The sequence below is a fragment of the Mus caroli genome, unplaced genomic scaffold (assembly GCF_978045245.1).
Source record: "Mus caroli unplaced genomic scaffold, Mus_caroli_1 scaffold_2, whole genome shotgun sequence".
Lineage (NCBI taxonomy): Eukaryota > Metazoa > Chordata > Mammalia > Rodentia > Muridae > Mus > Mus caroli.
This window is the reverse complement of record NW_028227257.1, coordinates 27738919-27763331: the sequence shown is the minus strand read 5'-3', so window position 1 is coordinate 27763331 and position 24413 is coordinate 27738919. Positions and strand designations below refer to the sequence as shown.

The following is a 24413-nucleotide window of genomic DNA, read 5'->3' as shown; positions in this document are numbered from 1 at the left end:
AGGGAGTCCTGTGGGGCTGGCTGAGCAATGATGGGACAGTCCTCCAGCCTGACCTCACATTGGTGAGCCAGATTTTTCATGTGGCTGTGGATGAGCAAGCCTGTTCCCTCATCTGACAGAAGATCAGGTGTTGCTGGGACTACTGAGACCCTCAGGCTCCTTTCACTGCATGTCCCGGGAGTATGAATCACACCGGCATGGAGCAACTCTCCACGGGCGCAGAGGCTGGGGGGGTGATGGGTTTGTAGCTTCTCAGTGCAGTTCACACCGGAGTCATTCCAACTCTGAACTCATTCATGGTCCCTCTTAATCACATGGGCCAAAGGGCAGTGAGATATCCCTTGGGGCAAGGGATGTCACCCATCCATGCCAGATTCTCAGTAGATTCCAGTCTCTGGAAGGCAGTCTTGCCATCCTCAGGGTAAGGGGCCTCTTGGTTGAGCACAATCTTTTATGCCCCTCAGCATTCATGCCTGGTGATCCCGCACCTGTAGAGACTGCCACAGATAAGACGTACGGACCTGCACAGATCTAGAAACCACTTGGCTTGAATACGTAACCTCCTTGAGAAGCAGCAGAGCCTGGAGCGGGAACACTCTGACCCTGAAGCTTCCATCGAACCCTCCCTTTTCACTGTGGTGTCGGTGTGTGCAGATTGTTTGCTCCAGGGTCCTCTTGCAAACAGATGGAAGTCCTGAAGGTGTGAGTCTTTCACTGCCTCCCAGTTGAGATGTGTAACTCCTGGCTTTGAATACACACATACACACACACACACTCATGCACACACACACATACACAAACATGAAAACACTCACACACACACACACATACATGCACATACAAGTACACTCACACACACACAAAGATCATCCCACACAAATTCTCACCCCCTGAACACACCTCATCCCAGGCAAGGGATGCTGTGCTGCCTATGGATGCAGTGGGACTCTCTTTAAGCTCCTGTTCCTATCTGGCATGCCTCAGAACTACTGAAACTCAGTCTCCTCTTTGATTTTTTTTTCATTTTGAAAGAGTTTGAAAACATTCCCTGAGCACATCTTCATCACTTCAACCACCACCATAAGCCTATCCAAGCTCTCTAACCACAAGGTCCATTTCTTTGAAGCTGCACGGGGTTAGGGAGGACAATCCCTGCCCCCTGCTGTGAGCTCCAGCAGCCTGCAGTTACTCCATGCTTTTAGCTCCCTGCTTGTTCCTACCGTGTACCTGTGAGGAAACTGAGGCAGAAGGCAGCCATTCTCCCTCCAGCTGTATATGCCATCTCCTAACTGTGGAAGCTGGGACTCCTCTAAGTCACACTTTCCCGAGATGTGGCTGCTTGGGTCATCCACACTCACGTGTTAGCTACAATCTCATCTTTCTTCTCCCCCTCTTCCTCCTTGCACCCCCCCTTTGCCCTTCTTTATCCCACTCTCCTCCCCACTCACTCCTCTCTCCTAGAAAGTTCAGTGACTCATGCCTACTGTGGACATCAGTGATCAGGCCCCCAGCTGGGTAAACTACTGTGGCCAAGAGAGATGAGGGGGCAGGCACAGGCAACTAGTGAAAGGGGTTCCTGTTGAGCAGTGTGGTCCAGTGGTTAGCCAGAGACCTCCTGGAGTGATCAGGATCCTTTAGTTGGGACAGCAGCTATAAGACAGAAGAACAACAAAGATAGCTAGCTACCCTCTTTTTCTCTTTGTTTCTCTTTGTCTCTCTGTCTCTCTGGCCTCTCTCTGTCTCTGTCTGCTGTCTGCTGTCTGTCTGTTTGTCTCCCAGTGCCTCTTCTCTTCTCTAACTCTTCTTGTCTCATTCAGGGGCTCTCCTCAAAGTCCTTAAGCCACCTCTCCTGCCTCTACCTCCCCAGTTGTCCAATCTGTAGACCTTGGACCCAGGACCCCAAGACCAGTGTATCCCCTCTCCCCCAGCCAGGCTGCTAAGCTGGGGTCACTCTGCCCTTCTGTCCACAGCCGCTCTGGGAAGGAGTCAGCCTCCACTGACGGTCAGGCTCCTGGCAGCAAACAGAACAGTAGGTCCCTCAGCCCGGTGGCCTGGCCTGCAGGCCAAGGGTTAGGAAGGCATTCAGCAGGAGCCTAGTGTAGGGTCCTGGCCCCCCTGAGACCCTCCCAGGCTGACAGGGGCTCTCAGCAGCCCTGGCCTCCCCAGGCTGCCTGTAAATTCTTGGCATTTTCAGCCTTCGGTTATGCAAACAAGAAATAAATCTCAGTTGCCACAAGAAATAAATCTCAGTTGCCGAATGGAATAGCTTGGGGTTGATTTCCTAACCTCTCCACTGGCTTTCTGGGCAGTCAGTGCGGGGGATGGGGTGGAGCAAGTGGCCTCTGCTTCTCAAAGGAATGAGATGATATTTCCAAGAAGGGCTTAAAAACTGCTGTTCCAGAAGTCCTGGCTTGGGGATGAGCAACTGGCTGATATTCAACTGGAAGCAGCAGCAGCAGCAATAGTGGCCACCGAAGACCACTTGCCCCAGAGGGACAGGTTTATTTGTTCATGTGGCTTGGCTAGTCAGTCTGTGGGCCAGGGCCATGTGTGTCGAGCTCTCTCCTCCAGTGTCTAGAGTGCCCAGGCTAGGATGCACATCCTCTCTGTCTCCCTCAGAGCAGGAAATGCAAGCCCCAGACACATCGATGAGCTGTACTCTCTCTGTAACATTTGACCCCTCAACCTCAGCCACATTCAGTTATTTCAACTTCAGAGTGGCCCTGGAGTATATCTGTGTTGGCCTTAAGGGCCACCCAGTGCCTGCGGCACATGCAGCTGTGGTGAGGAGCACATCCCCAGGGTGCACCGGCCAGCAGTGGGACAGTGGGGGAGGTCCTCTTCATGGATGGTTTCTCTTGGAATTGAACGTCTCCATGCTCCCTGCCTCCCGGCGTAACCGAAGGATCAGGACAGGGACATTATGGTTGGCGTTCACTGGGCACACAGATTGTGCTCTGTACTTTGTATCAATTTTAGCAATTAATTCTCATGGTGGCCTTAGATGACGAGGTGGTCAGTGATGAGGAGATGGGTGACTCGTCCACGATCACATGACCAGGGAGTGTAAGGTCACGATGAGAGCCATGCTTTAAGTACCAAGACCAATTTCTCTGAGTTGTGGAAGCTTAAAAGCCAGGGGGTGCAGAACCTCTGCATGGGGGGTCCCAGCGAGACACCCCAAACTTAGCCAGGCCACAGAGGTAGCTTCTGAATGCTTACCATCTCTGTCTTCACAATCACTTGGCCTCTCTGGACCTCAGTTTTCTATCACTGGAGGAAATGCAAAAAGATTGATCCGTGGACAGGGCAAGGAGAGGCAGGGAATCGACACTGGAGTCAGGCACACAGGTCAGCTCCAGTCTCTCCACTTGCACAGGAACCTCTTTGTCTGTTTTTTTTTTTTTTTAACACACACACAGCCCCAAGCTTCAGTTTCCTCATTAAGAATTTCCTCGAGGGCAGTGGTGGCGCACACCTTTAATCCCAGCACTCAGGAGGCAGAGGCAGGCAGATTTCTGAGTTTGAGGCCAGCCTGGTCTACAAAGTGAGTTCCAGGACAGCCAGAACTATACAGAGAAACCCTGTCTCGAAAAAAGCAAACAAACAAACAAACAAAACAAAACAAAAAAGAATTTCCTCAAGTAAAGACAAGGTAAAATGAAACCTGCAAATATCTGGTGGGGTCTCCAGATAGAGATACTTCACAACCCTTGAAGTTGAAATCGCAGCCACCTCCCTCAGGAGGTGAGAACAGCAGAGCTTTGTGGACCCCTCCTCCTGACCCTAACCCAGCCTCTACAGGTCAATAGCACACCGCAGGACCACTGTGCAGGGGTGACAGACGGAAGACCATTTCTGAGCGCCTTCCTCAGGAAGCTCTTCAGAGGGATGTCTTTATCTCAGAGGGAGAGGAGGACAGGAGGGAAGCCAGCAGCATCCATCCACCTGGCATAGTCTGCTCCTGGCCAGCATCTTTGCTAGGATGCTCAGCTTGCTATCTGACACATAAAGCCTTCGTAGTCCTCCCCATCAGTGCCAGCTTGGTGTTTCCTTGGTTTCCTTTGGGCACTTTAAATGTTTGCTGAAATGGCTCAAATACATGAAAACACAGAGAGACGAGGCCTCCAGCTAAAAAGGCAACGTTTCACCAAGACCGTCATGCTCCTGCCTCTGCTCCTTCCTCCCAGCACCAAAAAAGCTATTCTGAACCTTGTTCTGGGATGCATACTCTTCCTGTCTCCTCCGAGCAGGAAATGCAAGTCTGTCAGGCCCAAACCCTGCCTGTGGGCTGTACAGCCTCTACCACACACGATCACATCAACCTCCTCCAGGACCCTGTACCTGACCCCACTCTCATGTCCTGAATGCCATCTTCCGGGTCTGCCTTGGCTGCCCTCTGATTAACAGCCGCATTTACTGGCTTACTCAGTTGCTAAGTGGAGCAGTCATCCTTTCCCCCTGGGCTGCTGGGGACTCGGTTAGAGAAGGGCCTCGCACTGGAGCTCGCAGGGAGGATGGTGAGTGCTCTTTCTAGATCAGACTCTGAGGTTGGGGAGCACAAACAAGGCCAGAGACTGTCTGAGTTCTGTGTAGATTCTTGGCTTCACTGATAAATGAGCTGGTTTGAAGCAGAGTTGGATTTTCCTCTTAAAAGCAATGTTGACGGTGGGGTTAGTAGCAAGAGATACTGTGGGAAAGGACAAGGCGCTCCCAACTGTGGATACGCAAGGTCTCACCGAGTGTCTCAGCAGAAACCACCTTTTCAATTTTTGATGGCTCTAGGGTCTCAAGAAATTTTTTTCCGCTTCTTTTCCTTTTTAAGTACGTAGGGTTGCAGGGTAGTCCTAGGGATGCCTTAGATGGGAAAAAAACTTGTAAGATAAAGGCTTGGGTCACAGGGTTGACAAAGGAGTAAGACATTCCTTTGACAGTAAGATTCCTAACAAATTGCAGGTTTGCAGTAGGGAAAAGAGAGAAAGGCCATGTGTGTGTAAACCTCAAGCATGACTCGTCGATATTTTGACTTCTTTATTTGAAAACATCTTGATATCAGAAGAATCCTGTCTGTATGTTGGCAATCCTCACCGTCCATGTTCAGTGTGCTGGAACTGTTGGCTCCGGGGGGGAGGGAGGAGAGGGCGTTGGGGGGGGGGGGCGGTGAAAACTTCAAGCAGATTCCAGAATGAAGTGTTCCTTTTGCTCAGTGCCGCCCAGTGGCGTTAGTCCAGGGGACCTTGCCGAAGTGTGACCTGGTACAGCATTCCTGTAACCCAGCCATTCCCCTGGGGAAGGTCGTGCTGAGTGAGCTTGTAGCAGGGGGTGTAAGCAGGCTTAGCTGTGGAGAAGGCCACAGTGGAGAGGGGGGGCTCTCTCCCAGTGACCACAGCAGAGGGAACTGCAGCTGGGCAGGGGTGGGAAGCTTGCTGTTCACATCATTCTTCTTGGCTCCTTGCCTTCAAAAAAAGTTAAAGTTATAGCCTAAATATGGTGCATGCCTGTAATCCTAGCACTTGGGAGGTAGAGACAAAAGGAGATGGGTGTCTAAAACATGAGACCCTGACATATCATATATATTATACACACACATATACACACACACACACCACCACCACCACCACCACCACCACCACCACCACACACACACCAAGGTCAGAGGTTAATGTGCAAGGCTTGGTTCCTGGGATTAGACTTAGGTCATCAGGCTTGTCTGCAAGCTCCTTACCCTCCTCTGCCATCTTTCTGGCCTTTTGTTGTGCTTTTAAATCCAAACTTATTTGAGATGTCATCTCCCCATTGTCACTCCTCCCTAAGACCAGTCACTGTGTCCAGCAGCTTGCCATCCATGCCCGCCATCTGTGCACACACAGAATACATCACCAGCATCTTTCCACAGAAGTAGGACCATGCCATGACAGGAGTGGATCCCTACCATGACCCGACTGAGTTTGCACTATTGGTGGTGCTTTGGTCATGGTCTGTGTTCACTCACAGGCCTCTGGAACATCTCTGTAAAAATGCAGTGAAGAGGTTCAGCCAAGCTGTAAGACAGCATTGCTAGGAGGAGACCTGAAACATGTACATCCTAGGGTTTGTTGCTCACTGGTTACATAACCATACAGAGCTGTTTTACCCAGTCACCTCCACTGTGCTCTCAGAATTCCTGGGGATAGAAGCTGAGATGGTGGCTACCACTGATCCAAGGCACTGACAGTAAACAGTTGCTTATCTGAATCCTGAGCCTCATGAACCTTTCCCCCAGAAAAGACACAAGGAACATACGGCTGTTGCAAGCCTCCAATCCTTGCACCCTCCCGTCTCCCTCGGGGGCCTTTCTTCTTGCTTTCCCTCAACCTGAAATACCTCCCTCCTGGCTTTCTTTCAATGGTTGGGGTCTCAGCCTTTCAGCTCAGATGACCCTGGCCAGCTTGCCCCAATTGTTCTTCCTGCCTGGTTTGTCCATGGTTTGTCCGCATCACTACTGCGGGTTCACTCATGGATCTAGTCAGAGCCCTGGAATCAGAATACTTGTCAACTCTGCTCATCCCCGACTCCCTATACCGAGAACAGAACTGGCACATAGCAAGTGTGCCTCAGTGGGTGTGCCAGAAACCCAAGGTCCCACACTGGTGTAAGAAAACGGTTCAAATTATAATACATATTTATCTGGGACATTTTCTAGAATCTTGTGCTGGCAAGTTTCTTCTTATTGAGACATAATTCACATATAGGAAAATCCACGTACTCCCATTTTATGACATAGGGCAATGTCAACATCCCTAAACATTCCCATGTCCCTTTGAAGTCACACACACCCACCACAGGCCTGATGAAGGTCAGTTATGACTTACTAAAAGGTCCCCTTGGTAGAATCCCACATTTGCAGACACCAAGTCTGTGTTTTTCACTTTGGAAACCTGTCACTGTGACTGGGCACACTAAGAGCTCATCTGTTCCTTCTCACGGCAGACTGGAGCCTACAGGGTGACTGGAGCTCAGCTATTCAGCTATTTTCCAATTAAGATCCATTTATATAGATAACACAGGAACAAAACAGGCTCGCTTGGACCGCTCAGCCACCGAAGCCACACCCCCACCCGGGTCTGCATCTTTCCTTTCATCCTTATTCTCTGCCTGGTGAGAGATTTTCTTTGTTCTCCTCTCTCCATGCCCTCTTCCCGACACAGTTGTGCTTATTGCCCCCATAGAACATATTTGTTCAATGATGCCCAGGAGCCTGCAGAATCCTTCCAGAACTCACACTGGAATGCAACAGAGTTGGACCTCGAGCCCAGGGCCAAGGCGAAGCACAGGCTGGGGCTCGGTATGTATGCTGCTGGCTCAGATTATGAGTCTATGCTGCTCCAAGGTGCTAGAAAAGGCACTGACGGTCTGATGTCCAAATAATAGCAGATCTGCCTGCGTCATTTTCTCAAGTGGATTCCTTTCCATGGCCATTGGCTGATGCCTCAGCCTGGGAACGTCCCCAGGCGCCTGTCTAGCCTTGGTGTTGGTATCCAGAACCTCAGCCTGGCTGAACCAGGCCATCTGGCTGGGATTATCTGCTGAGGGCTCAGGCCAGTGGGTGGGCTAACAGATCTGGTAATAGGATCCAGCTGTGGATGGCCTATGCCCCACCCTTCTACTTACAGCCACAGGCCACTAGGGAAAAGCAGTGAGGCTGCTTTTAGAGAATCCTACTCACTCAAGAGGGCCCTAAGTCACCCTGAATCCTGTAGGATGGGGGAGGCTCATTAGAACCTTGGGGTTCATATATGTGGATTATAACTTGGAACCTACCCTGGTTAGAAATGACCTTCACTCTGAAGTGTGGAGAGGTGTCTAGAAAATTCTCTACTCAGGGATGAACTTGCTTCTGACTGTCTAAGTAGAATCTTGGGGCCCTGGAGTCTACATCTAATCCGTGTTCCAGAAGGCTCCTGCTGAGCAGAAGAATCTAATGCAGACCCAGCAGTGTCTGCTGCACCCTAGCCACTGGTGGGCCCTAACAGCCACTCAGTAGCATCCCTGGGGAGCTGAGGGAAGAGGCAAACAGACTGGAAGCTCTTGCTGGGATCTCAGGAGACAGACTTAATAGCAGGACATGTTGGGTGAACAGAGTCAAGGTTAGGGCCTGGATTTGGGACTTCAGGAAGGGAGGGACACTCACTGAGGTGAACAAAATGAAAGCAGAGACATGGAGGGAAGCAGAGCTCCCAGTCCTGTGCTGGGCACTGGAGAGGCTAGTGGATTGTTCTGAGACAGGGAATCATGTAGCCCAGGCTGGCCTTGAATTCACTATGTAGCTGAGGATACCCTTAAATTACTTATCCTCTTGTCTACCCCCAAGTGCTAAAATTACAGGTGTACCTCCTCATATTCGATTTTAGAGGTGCCTGTTTGAAACCTGTGCAGATATGCATGGATGTCCAGGAAGAATTTCTCATAGGGAATGGTAATTCATGAGCTACGGAGGTCCCCAGAGTAGCCAAAGCACACAGGCAGCACTCTGGGGTGTTTGGAGCACTGGGTCTTTCAGCATCTAGCCCCAGAGAAAGCCAATGGATTTTCTTAGAAACACATAACATCAACTAGGTATGGTGGCACATGCCCATGACCCTAACAGGAGGCTAAAGCAGAAGGATTGTTGCAAGTTCAAGACCAGTTTCTTAAACACTGGGCTATAGAGCAAGGCCCTGTCTCAAAAGGCCACACAAACACACACAAAAGAAAAACTAAAGTCAAGGCCTTTAGAACAACATCTAATAATTCTGCAGTCATAATCCAAATATTAAAGACTAAACTGAGTGAAATTGTTGCCTCATCCCTCATCCCTCATCCCTCATCCAGTGGTGGGTTGGTAACTCCCATAATTCCATAGTCACACTGAGTGAGAAAAACAAAACAAAACAAAAGGTTCTGTAGACAGCATGCTGGGGATGTAACGTATTCAGAATTCCTCTCTACCACACAGTCCTGGGGCCTGCTGGGGCCACCTCTGCTTCTTTGTGGCCCAAGCTAGAGTGGAAATGACAAATTGCCATCACAAATCCATGTTCAATGTCATCTTGCACTCACTCAATGTCATGGACTCCTGGGAGCTCTTCACAGACCCTCTGATCTCCTATTGAGGACCTCTGACCTAGGGAAAGAAGGAACAAGAAGCCAAAGAGACCAAGACTGGACCACAAGAGGGAGGTTTCAGTGGTGCCCGGGTTGTAGGAAGAGGGCACGTTTGGGCGTATGTCCAGCAGCTATGCTGGCGATAGGTCCATATGAACTATAAGGTCAAGGAGATCATAACAAAATGACTAGTCTGTGGATAGAGCACCAGCCACACAAGCATAAGGGCCTGCGTTTGGATCCCTAGAACCCACAGAAAGCAAGATGCAGGTCGCACACATCTGTAATCCCAGCATTCCTGCAGGATGGGAGACGGAGAGAGGAGAATCCCCCAGAAGCCATGAGGCCAGTTAGTCAGTAAGGGGGACACAGACCCATCTGCAACAGATAGAAATGAGGACCAACACTCTGGGAATAGAGAAACTGGGAGGCAGCTGCAGGGATGGGGTCCTAGTTTCTAGATGTATTTGTGAGTACAGATTCTCCAGGAGCTGCAAGGAAGGGTTAGGCCCAGGGATGATGCAGAGGAAGAAGGAGGGTGATGCACAGAGGCCTGAAGAAGCTCCACACTGGTACATCCATCTTCCTTGTGCGCCCCACTTGGAGCTGATTTTAGCTGGAGGTGTATTAAAGAACACGCAGCTGCCTCTCCCCTGGTTCCACATTCAGTAGTGCTGGGCCAGCTCTGGAAAGCCACCTTTCTAACCAGCTCCCAACTGAGGCTGATTCATGGGCCCTGTGGGCAATCCCTGCACTCTTCTAGTGCATCACTGGGACTTGGCAATGGGGCACACACCTTCCAAAGTCCTCATGGCAGGAAAAGATGGGTGGACAGAGGAGGGGGGAAAACGAAGGAAGAATTAGCCTGAGTGAGCATGACCTCCAGCCATGCACCCCTCCCTGAGAGCCTTGACCTTCCAAGGACCCCTTTGAATGGCTCCAGTGAACCTTATGGCCTGAGAGACAGAGGAGGGGGATCCAAGCAGTGTGTGCAGCCAAGAGCAGCAAAGGGGTGGCTGAGCCTGAGAACTCACTGTCCACCTCTCCAGCTTTCTCTTGGCTTCCAAGGAGAGGAGTGCCATGGGTTCTCAGGAAGAACATAGCCCTGCCAAAGGAAGGAAGCCAGCTCATGGGGTCCAGGGCACTTGGATGCTGTGAGCACAGCCCTGTTTGGCAGACAGCAAGGCTAAGAGAAAGTTCAACTTGGCAGACAGACCTGGAAACCTGTATAAGGGAAAGATATGAGCCCACCCCCCAACCCCGCCACAGGCTAGCACTCCCCTAGGGGAGAAGGCAGGGCATGAGGGCTACACTCTGATCGTTGTTGCTCCCCTCTCCCCATCAATTCCTTGAACACAGTTATTGAGCTCCCCCTGAATACCTGGTGCTGTGCTAGATGTAGAGATGAAATACTAAGCAAGATTGCATCCCTGGCTTCATGTAGTCGACACTCTGGAGAGTAAGAGAGATAAAAAGAGATGTGTGGCATAAACCCAGGGAATGAAAAGTGTGTGAGACCAGTGAACAGACACAAGGGAGTGAGCCATGTAGGTGGGGAGAATGTTCTGGAGAGAGTACTGGGGTATAGCATGGTCAAAGGCCCTAAGATGGGTGTGTGCTTGTATAGGAGGGAGGTGTGGGGGTGTGGCCTCTGGAGTGGAATGATGAAGGGAGGAGTGGGCTAGCCATAGAGGACACTACAAGTCAATATTTTCAGCTTTTCTTGTGCGATTGGGAACTCAGGGTTAGCACAGAGCAAAAGAGGGCTTACCTAGTTTCAATGGGATCCTCTGGCTATCCAGCCGGGGACAGGCTGTTTGGAGCAAGAATGAAAAGAGAGAGGCCAGTGAGAGAACCCTAGGAGAGGGGATCAGTGGCCTGACGTGGTACATTCTCAGCCAGGTATCCAACTCTAGCTGCTGATCTGTGGTCTGTCATGGAGCTTCATGGGAAGGAGCCACAGGAGGCTTCATCCCCCAGCCCCTGCCATTTCACTGTAGCCTTCTGTTCCCCTACAGCTGGAGCAGTCCATCAAGGTGAACTTGAGGTCACACCTGGTGCAGGCCCAGCAGGACACAATCCAGAACCAGACCACTACCATGCTGGCCCTGGGTGCCAGCCTCATGAACCAGACCAAGGCTCAGACCCACAAGCTGACTGCTGTGGAGGCACAGGTAACAGGAGAGCCATCAGAAGGCCAGGCCGATCCCCCAGGCTTCCCATCTTTTCCTGTCACTGTCCTGGTGAGGTCGGGGCACTGGGCAGAGGCATCACTGACAAAGCCCCTGCACCAGGGGTTAGAGTGCACTGGGAGAACTGGGTGATAAAGAGACCATCCAAGCAGCAGGCCAAGCAGGGAGGCCAAGAGGGAGAGCAGGAGTGGGGGACAAGGAAGGAACGATGCCTCCTGTGCGCCAGACACTCTGCCAAACCCTGGCTCCAGTTCAGTGCAGTAAGCAAATCAATCAAGGTACCCTATTGCCCTGGAACTCACCAAGAAGGCAAGTGGGACACACAACCCCTGTATGTCACTCAGTGACCATGGCAGGGACCTGGCTCTCAGAGAGAAAGAAGGGTATGTTGCTGGGTCCACGGGCAGAATGGGAGGCAATGAGTCCAGACAGCAAGGTCAAAAGGACACTGGGACACAGTGTTGCTAGGACATGAGCCAAGCTGCTAGGAAGAGCACACCAGACAGGGAGAGCAGCAAGCATAAATGCTCAGGGGTGGGGACAGGGGAAGGTCGAGCCTCCTGGCTTCTCCAAGGACATGGAAGTGTAAGGAGACAGTAGAGAGTAACTGAGTCATGGGCCTAGTGAGGATCAGATTTCCACAGACGGATTTTGTGCAAAGGAAGAATAAAGGGGCCACAGCATGAAAGGCTGCCTCCCTCAGACTGTTGCTATAGGAAAGGGGTGAAGTGCATAAGGCAGAAACAGGGAGCCCTGTGAGGCCAGCGCAGGACACTGGACTAGAGTCAGCAGACAGTGAAGCTAGTTGGCATTCTGTTACTGTGATAAATGCCATGACTAAAGGAAATCTAGGGAGGCAAGGGCTGTTTTTTTTTTTTAACTTATCCGTTCAAGTAACAGTCCATTGCTAAAGGAAGTCAAGGCAGGCACTCAAGCATGAACAGAGGCAGGAGCCATGGAGGAATGCTGCACACTGGCTTGCTCTCCATGGCTTGCTCACTTTGCTTTCTTATATAACTCAGGACCAGGAGTAGCATCACTTACAGAGGGCTAAGCCCTCCCGTATCAACAACCAAGAAAATGCCCCACAGTCATACCCACAGGTCAATCTTATAGAAACATTCTCCTAACTGGGACTCTCTCAGATAACTCTGGGCTGTCAAGTTGACAGCTGAAGCTAGCTAGGAGGGGCCCAGATTCCATATGGCCTTGGAGGGAAGGGACTGTTAGGGGTCATTTGGAAGATAGGGCTGATGGATTGTATGTGAGGTCTGGACCCCAACAGCCAAGAGATTAATACTGATGTGCAAATGTGGTAGTGAGGAAGGACAAATTAGAAGCCAGCTAAGTCATGTAGGACCTATGAAAGATAGTAAGCTAATAACCATGGAAACTAATAGCTTTAGACCATGGCAATTGATTGGCAAGTTTCAAGAGTGGCAGACCCTTGGGTATACATAGCACACATCCCCACAAACCTCCTGCTTATTGGGACAGGTCCTAAACCAGACATTGCACATGAAGACCCAAATGCTGGAGAACTCACTGTCCACCAACAAGCTGGAGAGGCAGATGCTGATGCAGAGCCGTGAGCTGCAGCGGCTGCAGGGTCGCAACAGGTAAGCCAGAACAGGACTAGAGCTGCAGAGAGAGACTGGACCTGCCAAGTGTCGGGATGGGCCTGGGTGAAGGACACCGTAAGATGGAGCGAGGACTGGGGACACAGTTGAGGTGAAGTTAGAGCTAGATAAGGATTAGAATCAGGCTCCAAGTCCAAACAAGGCAGCTCCAGGCCTGGCTCCCAGCATTCGGTATCGACAGAGGCCACGTATTTTACTTTTCGTCTTTCTCCTTCCCACTTTTCTTCTTTTTGTAGTGTATGCATGCATGCACATGAACACACACACATGCATGCATGCACACATACATACCCATGCACACACACATACACACATGCACAGAAGTACGCATGAACACTCACATGCATGCACACACATGCATACAAGTATACATGCATACGCACACACACATATATGCACACACACGCATGTACATACATATTGCCCCTTATTTGGAGGTTTTTTGTTGGCCTTGGGGGGGGGGACTCAGTTTGTCAGTTCTGTTCTGCTTGAGACAGGTTCTTTCTATGTAACTCAGCTGGCTTTAAACTTTCTATCCTCCTGCCTCAGCCTCTGGTACTGGGATGATAGGTTTGTGCCACCACACCCGTCTCTCTTTCCGCTTTTAATTCTTGTTACTTTATTAAGATACGATTTTCACACTCTGCTCTCCACATTGTGAACTTTAACTGGTTTCTGTAACTGTAAGCACACAAGCCTGAAGTAACCCTTCCCGAAGAAAGCGGTTCCCAGCATCTGGCCTCATGGTCAGTCTGGTGTTCTCTACAAGTAAGCTCTGGGGACACCTGGGGGGAAACAAAAAACAAAACAAAACAAACAAACAAACAAAAACAGCCCTGGGGTAGAGACAAGGCAGGGAAATCTGACGCCAAGGCCCACAGCTTGTTTCTGCAATTGTCCACTCCAATTGCAGTGTGTGACCACTCAATTTGATCCTTTCTCCAGCTTCCCAGAGTTCCCCAGTGTCTATTTCTCAGGCCCTAGTCAATGAACATTAAGGTCATTTCTGGCTTTGTACTAATCTACCAGTGCTTCCATGTTTGTTTGATTGTTTGTTTTGTTTTGTTTGTTTATCTGTTTGGGTTTTGGGGGTTGCATTGGGTTTTGGTTTTTCCAGACAGGGTTTCTCTGATTAGCCCTGGCTGTCCTGGAACTCACTCTGTAGACCAGGCTGGCCTCGAACTCAGAAATCCACCTGCCTCTGCCACCCAAGTGCTGGGATTAAAGGTGTGCGCCACCACTGCCCAGTGCTTCCACGTTTCTTCTCCCACAGACCAAAAAAAAAAAAAAAAAAAAAGCCTGAAGAGGAGGGGCTGAGTGGAAAGCTTTCTTTTCTTAATCACTCTCTGCTTTTTATACCAGAATACACCATGTGCTCATTTCCCCAATACAGCTGTGTGGTATAAAGGCACTCAGAACACTTGCCTGTGTCACACCCCTAGTATTGCAAGCAGATAAAGAAAACACCGCAAGTGCAAGCCTGTCTCCTGTACGTGTTCTATTTCCATAAAAGTCCATCCCAGCCAGGGTTCTCCTTCCTTCCACTTGCCCACACTGAGACACATAGCATCTTTTCACATCTGTCTGTCCCCAGCACCCCCATACTGCCTTGCATTCCTCTCTTTTTCCTCTCTTCTTTTGTCTCCCACATTTGAGGTTCCACCAGAGGCTCTGTGGGTGGGTCCCCACCTCCCCTTCCTAACTCTTTGTCAGTGCCTTCATCCCCTTCCCCCATGGCTATAGCACAGTCCTGGGAACACCACAACAGAACAGACCCACCAGTCCTGGCTGTTGGGCATCTATAATGCTTCTCCTTTCTCACGTATAAGCAGTATCATGCCCACACTCCATAGAGACTATCTCCTTTGGGGTGGGACACACAAGGTCAAACAACATCCCTTCTGGGCTTGTGCCCCTGGCTCCTGGCTTGTTGCTGGGTCCTTCCATCCTGACCTCATCCCTTTGCACACTTCTATTCATGTGACTCCATAGTCTGCCCCCACTCCCCCCACCCCTTGATCTGAGCTACAGTGGACACAGACTAACAGACTGTGTGACCCTGAGCCAGACACTGAGAGTCTTTGAGCCTCTGCACAGTATGTGCAACTGTCATACTCAGCCCCACCCACCGAAGCTGGGGGGAGGTGAATGCTCGGAGTGGAGACCGTAGGCTCACCCCTATGTGTCCACCTGGCAGGGCCCTGGAGACCAGGCTGCAGGCATTGGAAGCACAACATCAGGCCCAGCTTAACAGCCTCCAAGAGAAGAGGGAACAACTGCAGAGTCTCCTGGGCCATCAGACTGGGACCCTGGCTAACCTGAAGCACAATCTGCACGCTCTCAGCAGCAATTCCAGCTCCCTGCAGCAGCAGCAGCAGCAACTGACGGAGTTAGTACAGCGCCTGGTACGGATTGTAGCCCAGGACCAGCATCCGGGTGAGCAGGAGGGAGTAAGCATGGGCTGGGGTGGAGAGCCAAAGATGGAAGAGAGACCTTGTGTAGCCTCCTTAGCCATTGCGGTCCAGGGACCCATTGTGGGAGAGGCGCTCTCCTACCATTTGCAACAGAGAAACTCAATGAGCAGTGATTATACTGGCCACAGCAGCCCCTAGCAGTATCCAACTCAGACTCTGCCCTCGTCTCCTGGGAGATCTTAGCCATGCCTCTGTTCTACACCTGGCCTCAGTTTCCCTATCTGTTGATTGGAGGTTGCGATAACAACACAGGCGACCACAGCCTACACTAACAAGTCTGTGTCGCATCTCTTTTTTTTTTTTCAAAAAACAAAAACAAACAAATAAACAAACAAATAAACAAACAAAAACAGGTCTTACCATATAGTTCTAACCTGGAACTTGTTATGTAGAGTGGACTGGCCTCAAACTCAGAGTCATACCTGCCTTTGTCTTCCAAGTGCTCAGATTAAAGGCATGTGCTGCCATACCCAGTTATTTATTCAGCTTAGCTTGCTACACATCTCCCTGGGCCTGTTTCCCCCAAAGAATGGGAGAGTTGGACACAAGTGCCTGGACCTCCCTCCTTGATGTTCCTGCAAGGCTTACAGAGCCACATGGAAGTGGGAAGAAATGTGGCATCCCCAGCCTACCATAGAAAAGAGACCCATGCACAGCCTCTTTGGCACTCCTGGTTCTATCTGCAGCTACTTAACCACCAAGCGTTTATTGAGCACCCACTGTGTGCCAAGAAGGGGCTTGAGAGGCAGACACTCAGCAGCACACAGCTGCCATGGTTCCTGTCCCCTTCCAAATTCCTTACTGTTTGTCGGGTCTCAGTGGGAAGGAGAAGGAAAGGGCTCACTGTCTGCCAGACAGGCTTACTTAGCTTTCTGCCTTCAGCTTCCATGGCTCAGCATGCTAAGGGGATGAGCCGCGAAGAGGGCACTTCAACAAAAGGCCAGCAGGGGGCGCAAGAGAGGCTGGATGGGATAGGATCTCTTTTAGGAAGCACAGACTGGTATCGGGTGGAGGGTAGCTTTGTGAGTGAGAAACCAAAGGGGCTCCTGCTGTAGAACAATCTGCAACCACCTTGGGGGAGGCTGGGCCTTCTGTAAGCTACCCAGCTTCAATCAGGTGAAGGGGTTCCAGGCCTATAGGGAACTGGTGCAGAGGAGCCCTCCATGAGTTCACCCTAAGTCCAGCAGGCTAGGGAAGCCATGAGTGGGGGAGGTAGATGCCTTCTAAGCCGCAGGATACGCAGTGACCAGAAGCCATTACAGGCTTGTGCACAGCCCTGGCAGCGAGACAATCTGAATGAGTCCCATGTGTGTGTGAGTCTCTCACAGGCAAGGACAGGACCTGGGCTGAGGCCTCTCCTTGCAGGTCCATAGCTCCCCTGTCTCCTCCCTCTGAGGCTGAATGACTGTTCCCTAAGTACAGTGGGAGGTTGTGTCAAAAACCTGATGGATCACTCTCTGTCCAAACACTTGCCTGACTGGCACCAGGAAAAGACTTTTGGTAGTTGTTCTTGCCCCCTGTTAACAGATGGAAAACCCATGAAGACTGATGAATTCGATTGAGCAGAGGGTGGGACAGGGCATGCTGAAGCCCAGTGAACAGCCAGCATGGCTACTCTGCAGTCATGCAGTGAGAATAGGGACACAGGCTCAGTTGTGCACTGTGTAAAAGCAGCGTACATACAGTGGTCCATTTGCCCAGCCTCCCTGTGCTCAAATGAGACATTCAATCCCAGGGAAGGGTGGAGAGGAGAAGGGTTAGCCTGTGGAGTAAGCAGAGGTGGGGGGAACTGGATAGATGAGGATCCAGGACACACATTCCACTGCACCACTTCATTGCCTATATCGGTCCAGTTGTATTTTTAATGCTGTCCCCTGAATCCTTTTTCCTGAGCCCAAGATGCTCCCAACAGAACCTGGCTCCCAGGAAACCCTCCATCACAATAGTCCCAGGTAAAAGCATCTTTATTGGACTGTTATGGCTGTTGCTATTGTTCACTGAGGAAATGGGCTGTAGACAGAGAGAGTAGCTAGAAAGAAACCCCAGGCCAGCTCCCAGCCCTGCCCTGGTTCGTTAAGTACAGTGTAACCTGCCTCTGTTTACCTCTAAGCCATAATGTTACTCGAATTTGCTGGCCTCTCTTTCCCTGTGGCTGTAGGGATCTGAGGACTGCTGCTATGCTGCCACTAGAGACTCCTGCCCAGGAAACATTCTAGACACTTCATTTGTGATATGGAGCAACCCCCTTCAAACATGTCTTCCAGTGCCAGGATCTGGGAGCCACCATCCAGGTGTAAGGCCCAAGCAGGAAGTCTCATCCCTAGTAGCATCCTGTTGGGTTGTTTGTTTGTTTATTTGTTGTATTAATAACCATTCCTCCACTATTTGAGCTCCATCTTTAGGTACCTGCCTCTCAGAAAGGTTGGGTTTTAGTAAAATCCCATGCCAAGCATACTAAGCAGGCTAGACAGGATTTTTAACTCCCTGTATCTATTGGAGTCATGGAAGATTCCAGTCTCCTAGTCTCAAGAACACCTTGCTTAGGAAATGTATATGGGCCCTTGAAGGCCAGTGGTCAGCTTCTAGGAGGACAGGATGAGGGGTCTCTAACTGGGGCTGCAGGAGATCCAGTATATCAGAGGGTCACAAGAAAGCCCAGGTCCCCTCTGAAAGATACTCCAGGAAGGGAAGGCTGGAAGTCCTTGGGTCAGTCCTCATCCCGAGCTTCAGTTTCTGCCCTGGGACCTGGGAAGTGTCTCCATGTGCTGGAGCCTAGCAGCCCAGCTCTGGATTGCCTGTTTTGACATTTTCCCGGGAGCCAGCCTGGCCTGGAATGGTTTGAAGCAGAACACAGCATCTGACTTAGAGGTAGCTTTAAAGACTGATGATCTCTGGCCTTCTAGCTCTCTAACTATACTGAATGCTCACTGATAACTTCTAAAAAAAAAAAAAAAAACAGGGGAACACCAGGTCCAAGAAGTGGGAGTGGGTGGGTATGGGAGTGTGGGGGGAGAGGTATGGGGTACTTTTGGGATAGCATTTGAAATGTAAATGAAGAAAATACCTAATAAAAAATATTTTAAAAAAAAGAAAAAGAATGTAATAAAACTAATTTAAAAAAAAATCCTAAAAACCTAATTACTTATTCTATGTTAAAAACCACTGGCTTGGCAACTAACACCAGTTGCCTAGCAGTAGGGAATTAAGTAAAAACTTAATCGCTATTGCTCTCTTCTCTGTCCAGGCAGCCAGAAGCCTCTCTGGCTAGGATGGTTAACTCTTTATGAACCAGAGAGGAAGGACAGGAAGAGAATTAAGATGAGTTATACAGGCAGATATGCACAGGCACATATACATTCATACAAATTTACATTCTCATTCACATTTTCATCTACACATTAACACATTCACATTTTAGTTGGGTCCAACCTCCTGTCTCATACACTACACTGCTAACTTCCTGCAGATGCTTTCTTCTCTCTCTCTCTCTCTCTCTCTCTCTCTCTCTCTCTCTCTCTTCCCATTCTTCCTTTATTTTCTTATGGTCCAGGTAGGTCGTGAATTCAAGATCTTCCTACCTCTGCTATAGAGTTGTTGGCATCATGGATGTGTAATGCCATGCCTGCCTGGCCTCCCAGCTGACATTCGCTTTGTCCTGTTGCAGTTTCCTTAAAGACACCTAAGCCAGTGTTCCAGGATTGTGCAGAGATCAAGCGCTCCGGGGTTAATACCAGCGGTGTCTATACCATCTATGAGACCAACATGACAACGCCTCTCAAGGTCAGAGGTTTTGAGATATTGCTGAACTGGGGGCTTCCTGACACACCCTCCCTCGCACCCTACCCCATCAACACTAGGCTTTATCCACCATCAGAGAGCCCAGAGGAGGAGGGAGCCCTGTTTTTGGAAACTCTCACCAGGCAGGTTTCTAAGGAAGGGATGAGGCCGAAGCTCACAGAGCCAGCAGTCTACCCTTGGGTACCTTCTTCTCCAGAAACAAGCTTCTAGGCAGAAGGAAACTGTTCGATGCTGGTAAAGATGGCAGCCATTCTTGTGAGCGATGGTCCTGGGCACACCTATTTGTCTTTGCCAAAGCAGGTTATTTCATTCACACACAGTCCAGGAGAAGCAGGAGTTGGGTCTGTGAAGCTGGTGATGGCCTAATGGGGTGCCACCATCCCATGAGAGGCTCCAAGGTTGCTCTGAGTTTGACACTTCCCAAGTGATAGGGGGTCAGGGGAAGTGCAAGTGTCATGAGCAAGGTTTGAGGCAGGTTTCAGACAGAATGGGAGCAAACATTCCTATGCCAATACACACACACACGTAGGGTTATGGGTCCCGCATCTGCTCTGCCACAGGGCTTGGCCACTTGGACATGGGAGTTGACCTTGACCACACTTACCCCAGGCTGGGTGGGTGTTGGGCTGTAGAGAAGCCCCAGGATACTGCTCCAGAGGTGGGGAAGCACAGTCTGTGGCTAGAACTGGTTTGGGGGTCCCCAGGCCTGCAAAGAGGCTGAGGCCATCTGGTTCTCGGGCTCTTAGACATCCAGGCGGAGCTGGAAGACATGGAAGACCTGAGAACAGAGTGGGGGCCCGAGGGCTGGTTCTAGCCCAGGGCCAGGGGGAACACACGTGGGGGGAGGGGGAGCTCGAGCTGGTTCTGCAGGGGAGTCCTTGGCTTGAAGGCAGCTGCAGGCTTGGGGGCAGCCATGGCTGGGAGCACAGAGAGGCCTTCTACAGGAGACTAGATGGCAGCTCTATAGCCAAAGGCCTTCTCCATGGCTCCCCACTGCAGATCCTAATGAAAAGAGGCAGACCCCATGGTTTTAAGTCATTTATTGTCATGACAGAAAGTAGATGTATAAAACCATACCCACTTCTCGGGTGGGCCTGAGGTTAAATACCTTTTGCAGGGAGGAGTGTCTGGGAAGAAAAGCTTATTGGCTAAGCCCTCCAGGCCTTTAGGTACCTCATTAAAATGGAGATCTGTCTTGAACCTATATGACCACAGGTCACATCTTCTACATGTGGAGGGGTTTGGGGCATTGCCCTTATGTGACTGATAGCCACAAACCTATTGGGGGGGATGCTGCAGCTAGTGTCAGGGGCCTGATGCCCAAGAACAGGCGAAGCGCCTACTGTCCCTTCAGGGTTTCAGAGACTTCAAGCCTTAGCTCTACCGTGGACCAAGCTACCTTTCACGGTCCCACTCACATACACACATTCACATACATAAACATCACACACATATACACTGCACACATCACACAAATACATATACACTCATACCCACATAAATACATACACATCACATACATACATATACACACATACATAAATACATACATACACACATTCACACACTCACAGACATACACATCATATACATACATATACACTCATACACACACACATACATACATACATACATACACACTCATACTCATGCCACCATAATATTTTGTCCCAGTGCAGAATGCCAAGCAACTGAAATGCTCTTAAGCCATGAGCAAAATAAGTCCTCCCTCCCTCAAGTTGTTTCTGTCAGGTGTCTGATGTGAGCTTCGACCCTGGCTGCACCCCTGCACTAATTAATAGCAAATGAGAAGAGCTTGCGTGTGTCAGCCTCTATTCTGAAATTCTCACAATAACGTTGGGTTTTGCAGTATAAACATCCCTACTCTGTAAATGGGGAGAAGGCTCTGAGAGGGCATAACTCACTGGCCTCCTTGAACAGTGATGACAGTGGGCGGGGAGTCTGCATCTGTACTTTCCTGATGCCCTTCACCTCCGGTTCTCTGTTGCTAGAGGACAGAGTTCAGCCAAGGTACATTTAGGCTGCCCGAGACTTGGCTTGTAGCCCCTCCAAGAGCTTCAGGCTGTGTTGTTCCACCTCCCCCCAGGTGTTCTGTGACATGGAGACTGATGGAGGTGGCTGGACCCTCATCCAGCACCGGGAGGATGGAAGTGTAAATTTCCAGAGGACCTGGGAGGAATACAAAGAGGTAATGTTCTGTCCAGAGGGCTCCTAGCCCAGAGCCTCTGCAGGCTTGTGCTGGGGTGGAGACTGGAAAGCCCTAGCTCTCCCCCAAGGAAAGCAGAGCTCACCTAAAGCCAACTGCCCAGGCTCGCTTGCTTTTCCAGACCTGGCCTCAAACTGAGCCCCCTTTGACATTCTTCATGTGTCCTAAGAATGAAATTTGATATTTGTTTTAATATTTGAAAAATTAACACATGCATGTTGATAATTTTTTAAAAGAATCCAAAGGAGTGACTGGGCAGGAATTTCAGTAGATGAAATGCTTGCTCTGTGAACACGGGAACCTAAGTATGATCCCCAGAACCCACATAAGAAGGCTGAGAAGGGTGGCATGTATCTGTGGTTCCAGATCTGGGGCACCAAAGAGGGACACACAGATCCCTGGAGCTCAAAGACTAACCAGCCTTGGTGAATTCTAAGCTCCAGGCTAGTGAGAGAGCCTATCTCAGACGCAAAGGTGTCACAACTGAGTAGTGACACCTGGCACTGACCTCTGAACTGAACACACACACACACACAATGCAAAGAATAAAGCAAAAAAAAAAAAAAAACCAAAAAAACAAAAAAACCTCATCATCCCTGACTATATGGTTCAAAATAATTTCTTCATTGTTTGTTGGTGGTTTTTGTTTGTTCAAGACAGTGTCCATCTATATAGCACTGGCTGTCCCATGTAGACAAGTGTGGTCTAGAACTCACAGAGATCCACCTTCCTCTGCCTCTCGAGTGCTGGCATGAGCCACCAGGCTCTTCAAATTTCCTCATCTTTCTATACATCTGAAACATGTCTGCAAGACAAATTTCTGTGCCTCATCTTCTGGATTTCATGTGCTGCAAGTTGACCTCAAACACTCTTTGTAGCAGAAGATGACCTTCAACTTCTGATCCTCCTGCCTCCACCTTCACAATGCCGAGATTATGGGGCTATACCATCACACTTGGTTTAAGACAGATTCTTTTTTTTTTTTTTTTTTTTTTTTTTTTTTTTTTTTGAGACAGGGTTTCTCTATGTAGCCTTGGCTGTCCTGGAGCTCACTCTGTAGACCAGGCTGGCCTCGAACTCAGAAATCTGCCTGCCTCTGCCTTCCGAGTGCTGGGATTAAAGGCGCCCGGCTTAAGACCGATTCTTGAAAGTGGGTCTGCTCCAAAGAACACACGGATGGCAAGGAGTGCCCAGCTGCCTTCCAGTGTTGTTTTCTGTTAAAATTTGAACTCAGGGATTGTGGCAAGCTGACTTAAAAGCCCTTAAAGCTTTCAAAGTAAGAGAAATAGAAAGAGATTCACAAGAAATCAGTGTCCATCAGCTGTCCACTAGATAAGAACTTCACAGTGGCTAGCATTAAGCAGCCAGATCAAGTGGACACTGTGTGCCCCTGTCCTTGGTCCTGAGAGCTTGCTCTGCCAAAGGGCATTGTTTTCTTGCCACCTTGGAGCTTGGGTTACGAAGACACTGTGAGGACTGGTAGCCTTACATCTCTCCATTGCTGAAACTGTTTGGCCTCCGTCCCGCCTCTGGGAAACTGTTCTCTGCCTCTCCTGCCTGGCAGCTGGCTCAGCCGTTTCCTTCCTGCTGGGGCTTAACATGCATGTAGCTGAGCACACAACTATAAAGCAAAGAGCTCCATGAATCTCCCCACAGGCTCCTCTATGTGACTGCCATTCACAGCTCAATACCCAGCTTTCCAGGAGCTGGGAGGTCCCCTTGTGCCCCATCTTCCTAGGTGTGTCCCCAAAGGCAGTGGCTATTTCTTTTTATTTTATTATCTGTGTGAGTTTATCCATGCAGTGTGTGTATGCACACATATGTTCATGCTTGCATTCATGATGGGAGGCCAGTGGAGGGCGTTGTGTCCTGCTCTATCTTTCTTCGCCTTACTCCCTTGAGTCGAGCCAGGTAGGTGGCTAGCAAGCCCCAGTGAGTCTCCTCTCATGGGTTTTGGGGATTCTGACTCCGCCCTCATTCCTGCACAGCAATTGCTGTTCCCCACTGAGCTATTCCAATTTCTATCACCACAAATGAGTTTTTGAGTGTTTCTGACTTTAGAGGAATGTAATTTCAGTTATTTTTAGTGGGCTTAAAATTCACAAACACCTTCTCTTTGTTCTCTAGAGGGGAGCTCCTGTCCCAGGCCTGTGCACACTGTTCTTATAAACTTGTTCATTAGCACTGACCTTGGCTAAGTGGCCATGGAGCCTTGGCTGGCCCAGCTCCTCAGCCACAGACACCGCCTCCCTCTTCAGCACACAGCCACCCTTTCCTCTCCTCCCCACAGGGTTTTGGTAATGTGGCCAGAGAGCACTGGCTGGGCAATGAGGCTGTGCACCGCCTCACCAGCAGAACGGCCTACTTGCTACGCGTGGAACTGCATGACTGGGAAGGCCGCCAGACCTCCATCCAGTATGAGAACTTCCAGCTGGGCAGCGAGAGGCAGCGGTACAGGTGGGCTTGGGGCCCAGGCTTGTGGGCGGTTTGGGATCCCAAGGCAAGTGGCTGCAGAGTCTGCACCAAGGGTCATTCTCTGGGCGTCTCCTGCTTCCACCATCTGGCCCCCATTTGGGTGCACGTCACAGGATCTGGAAGTGGCCACCTAGCACTCAGCACATTTTGGACACTGGGTGGGGTAGAAAGACTGTCACTGATGCCACAGTGACCAGAGCAAGAAGGGCTCCTCCAAGGTTAACCACCCCATTTACAGACAGCAGGAGGGAGGTTGGCTTCTCGGTTTGCCCGGTGCCCTGTGGTGAGATGCAAAAGTCCCCACACTGGGAGAAAGGAGAACTGTTCTCCACACTGCTATTTGCAGCCCTGAATGAAATTTGGGCACATCAAGATTGACTTTCACTGTGCTCTTCAGCAGTATTGGGCATAAGGCTACAGTCAAGTCATCGAGGGTTTCCACCCTTCCTCTGTCTGATTTGTGGTGTGTGTTTAGGAAAAGAAG

General features: G+C 50.1%; 1 protein-coding gene across 1 annotated transcript in view; it reads left to right on the top strand.

The window, feature by feature from the left end:
* Positions 1-24413, top strand: part of Angpt4 (angiopoietin 4) — a 32984-nt gene that overhangs the window by 2989 nt on the left and 5582 nt on the right. Inside the window, exons 2-7 of the mRNA XM_021156720.2 lie at positions 11142-11297; positions 12813-12934; positions 15153-15391; positions 19094-19209; positions 21335-21436; positions 23745-23911. Of these exons, the coding sequence (XP_021012379.1) occupies positions 11142-11297; positions 12813-12934; positions 15153-15391; positions 19094-19209; positions 21335-21436; positions 23745-23911 (902 nt within the window). The remainder of the gene's footprint in view (positions 1-11141; positions 11298-12812; positions 12935-15152; positions 15392-19093; positions 19210-21334; positions 21437-23744; positions 23912-24413) is intronic.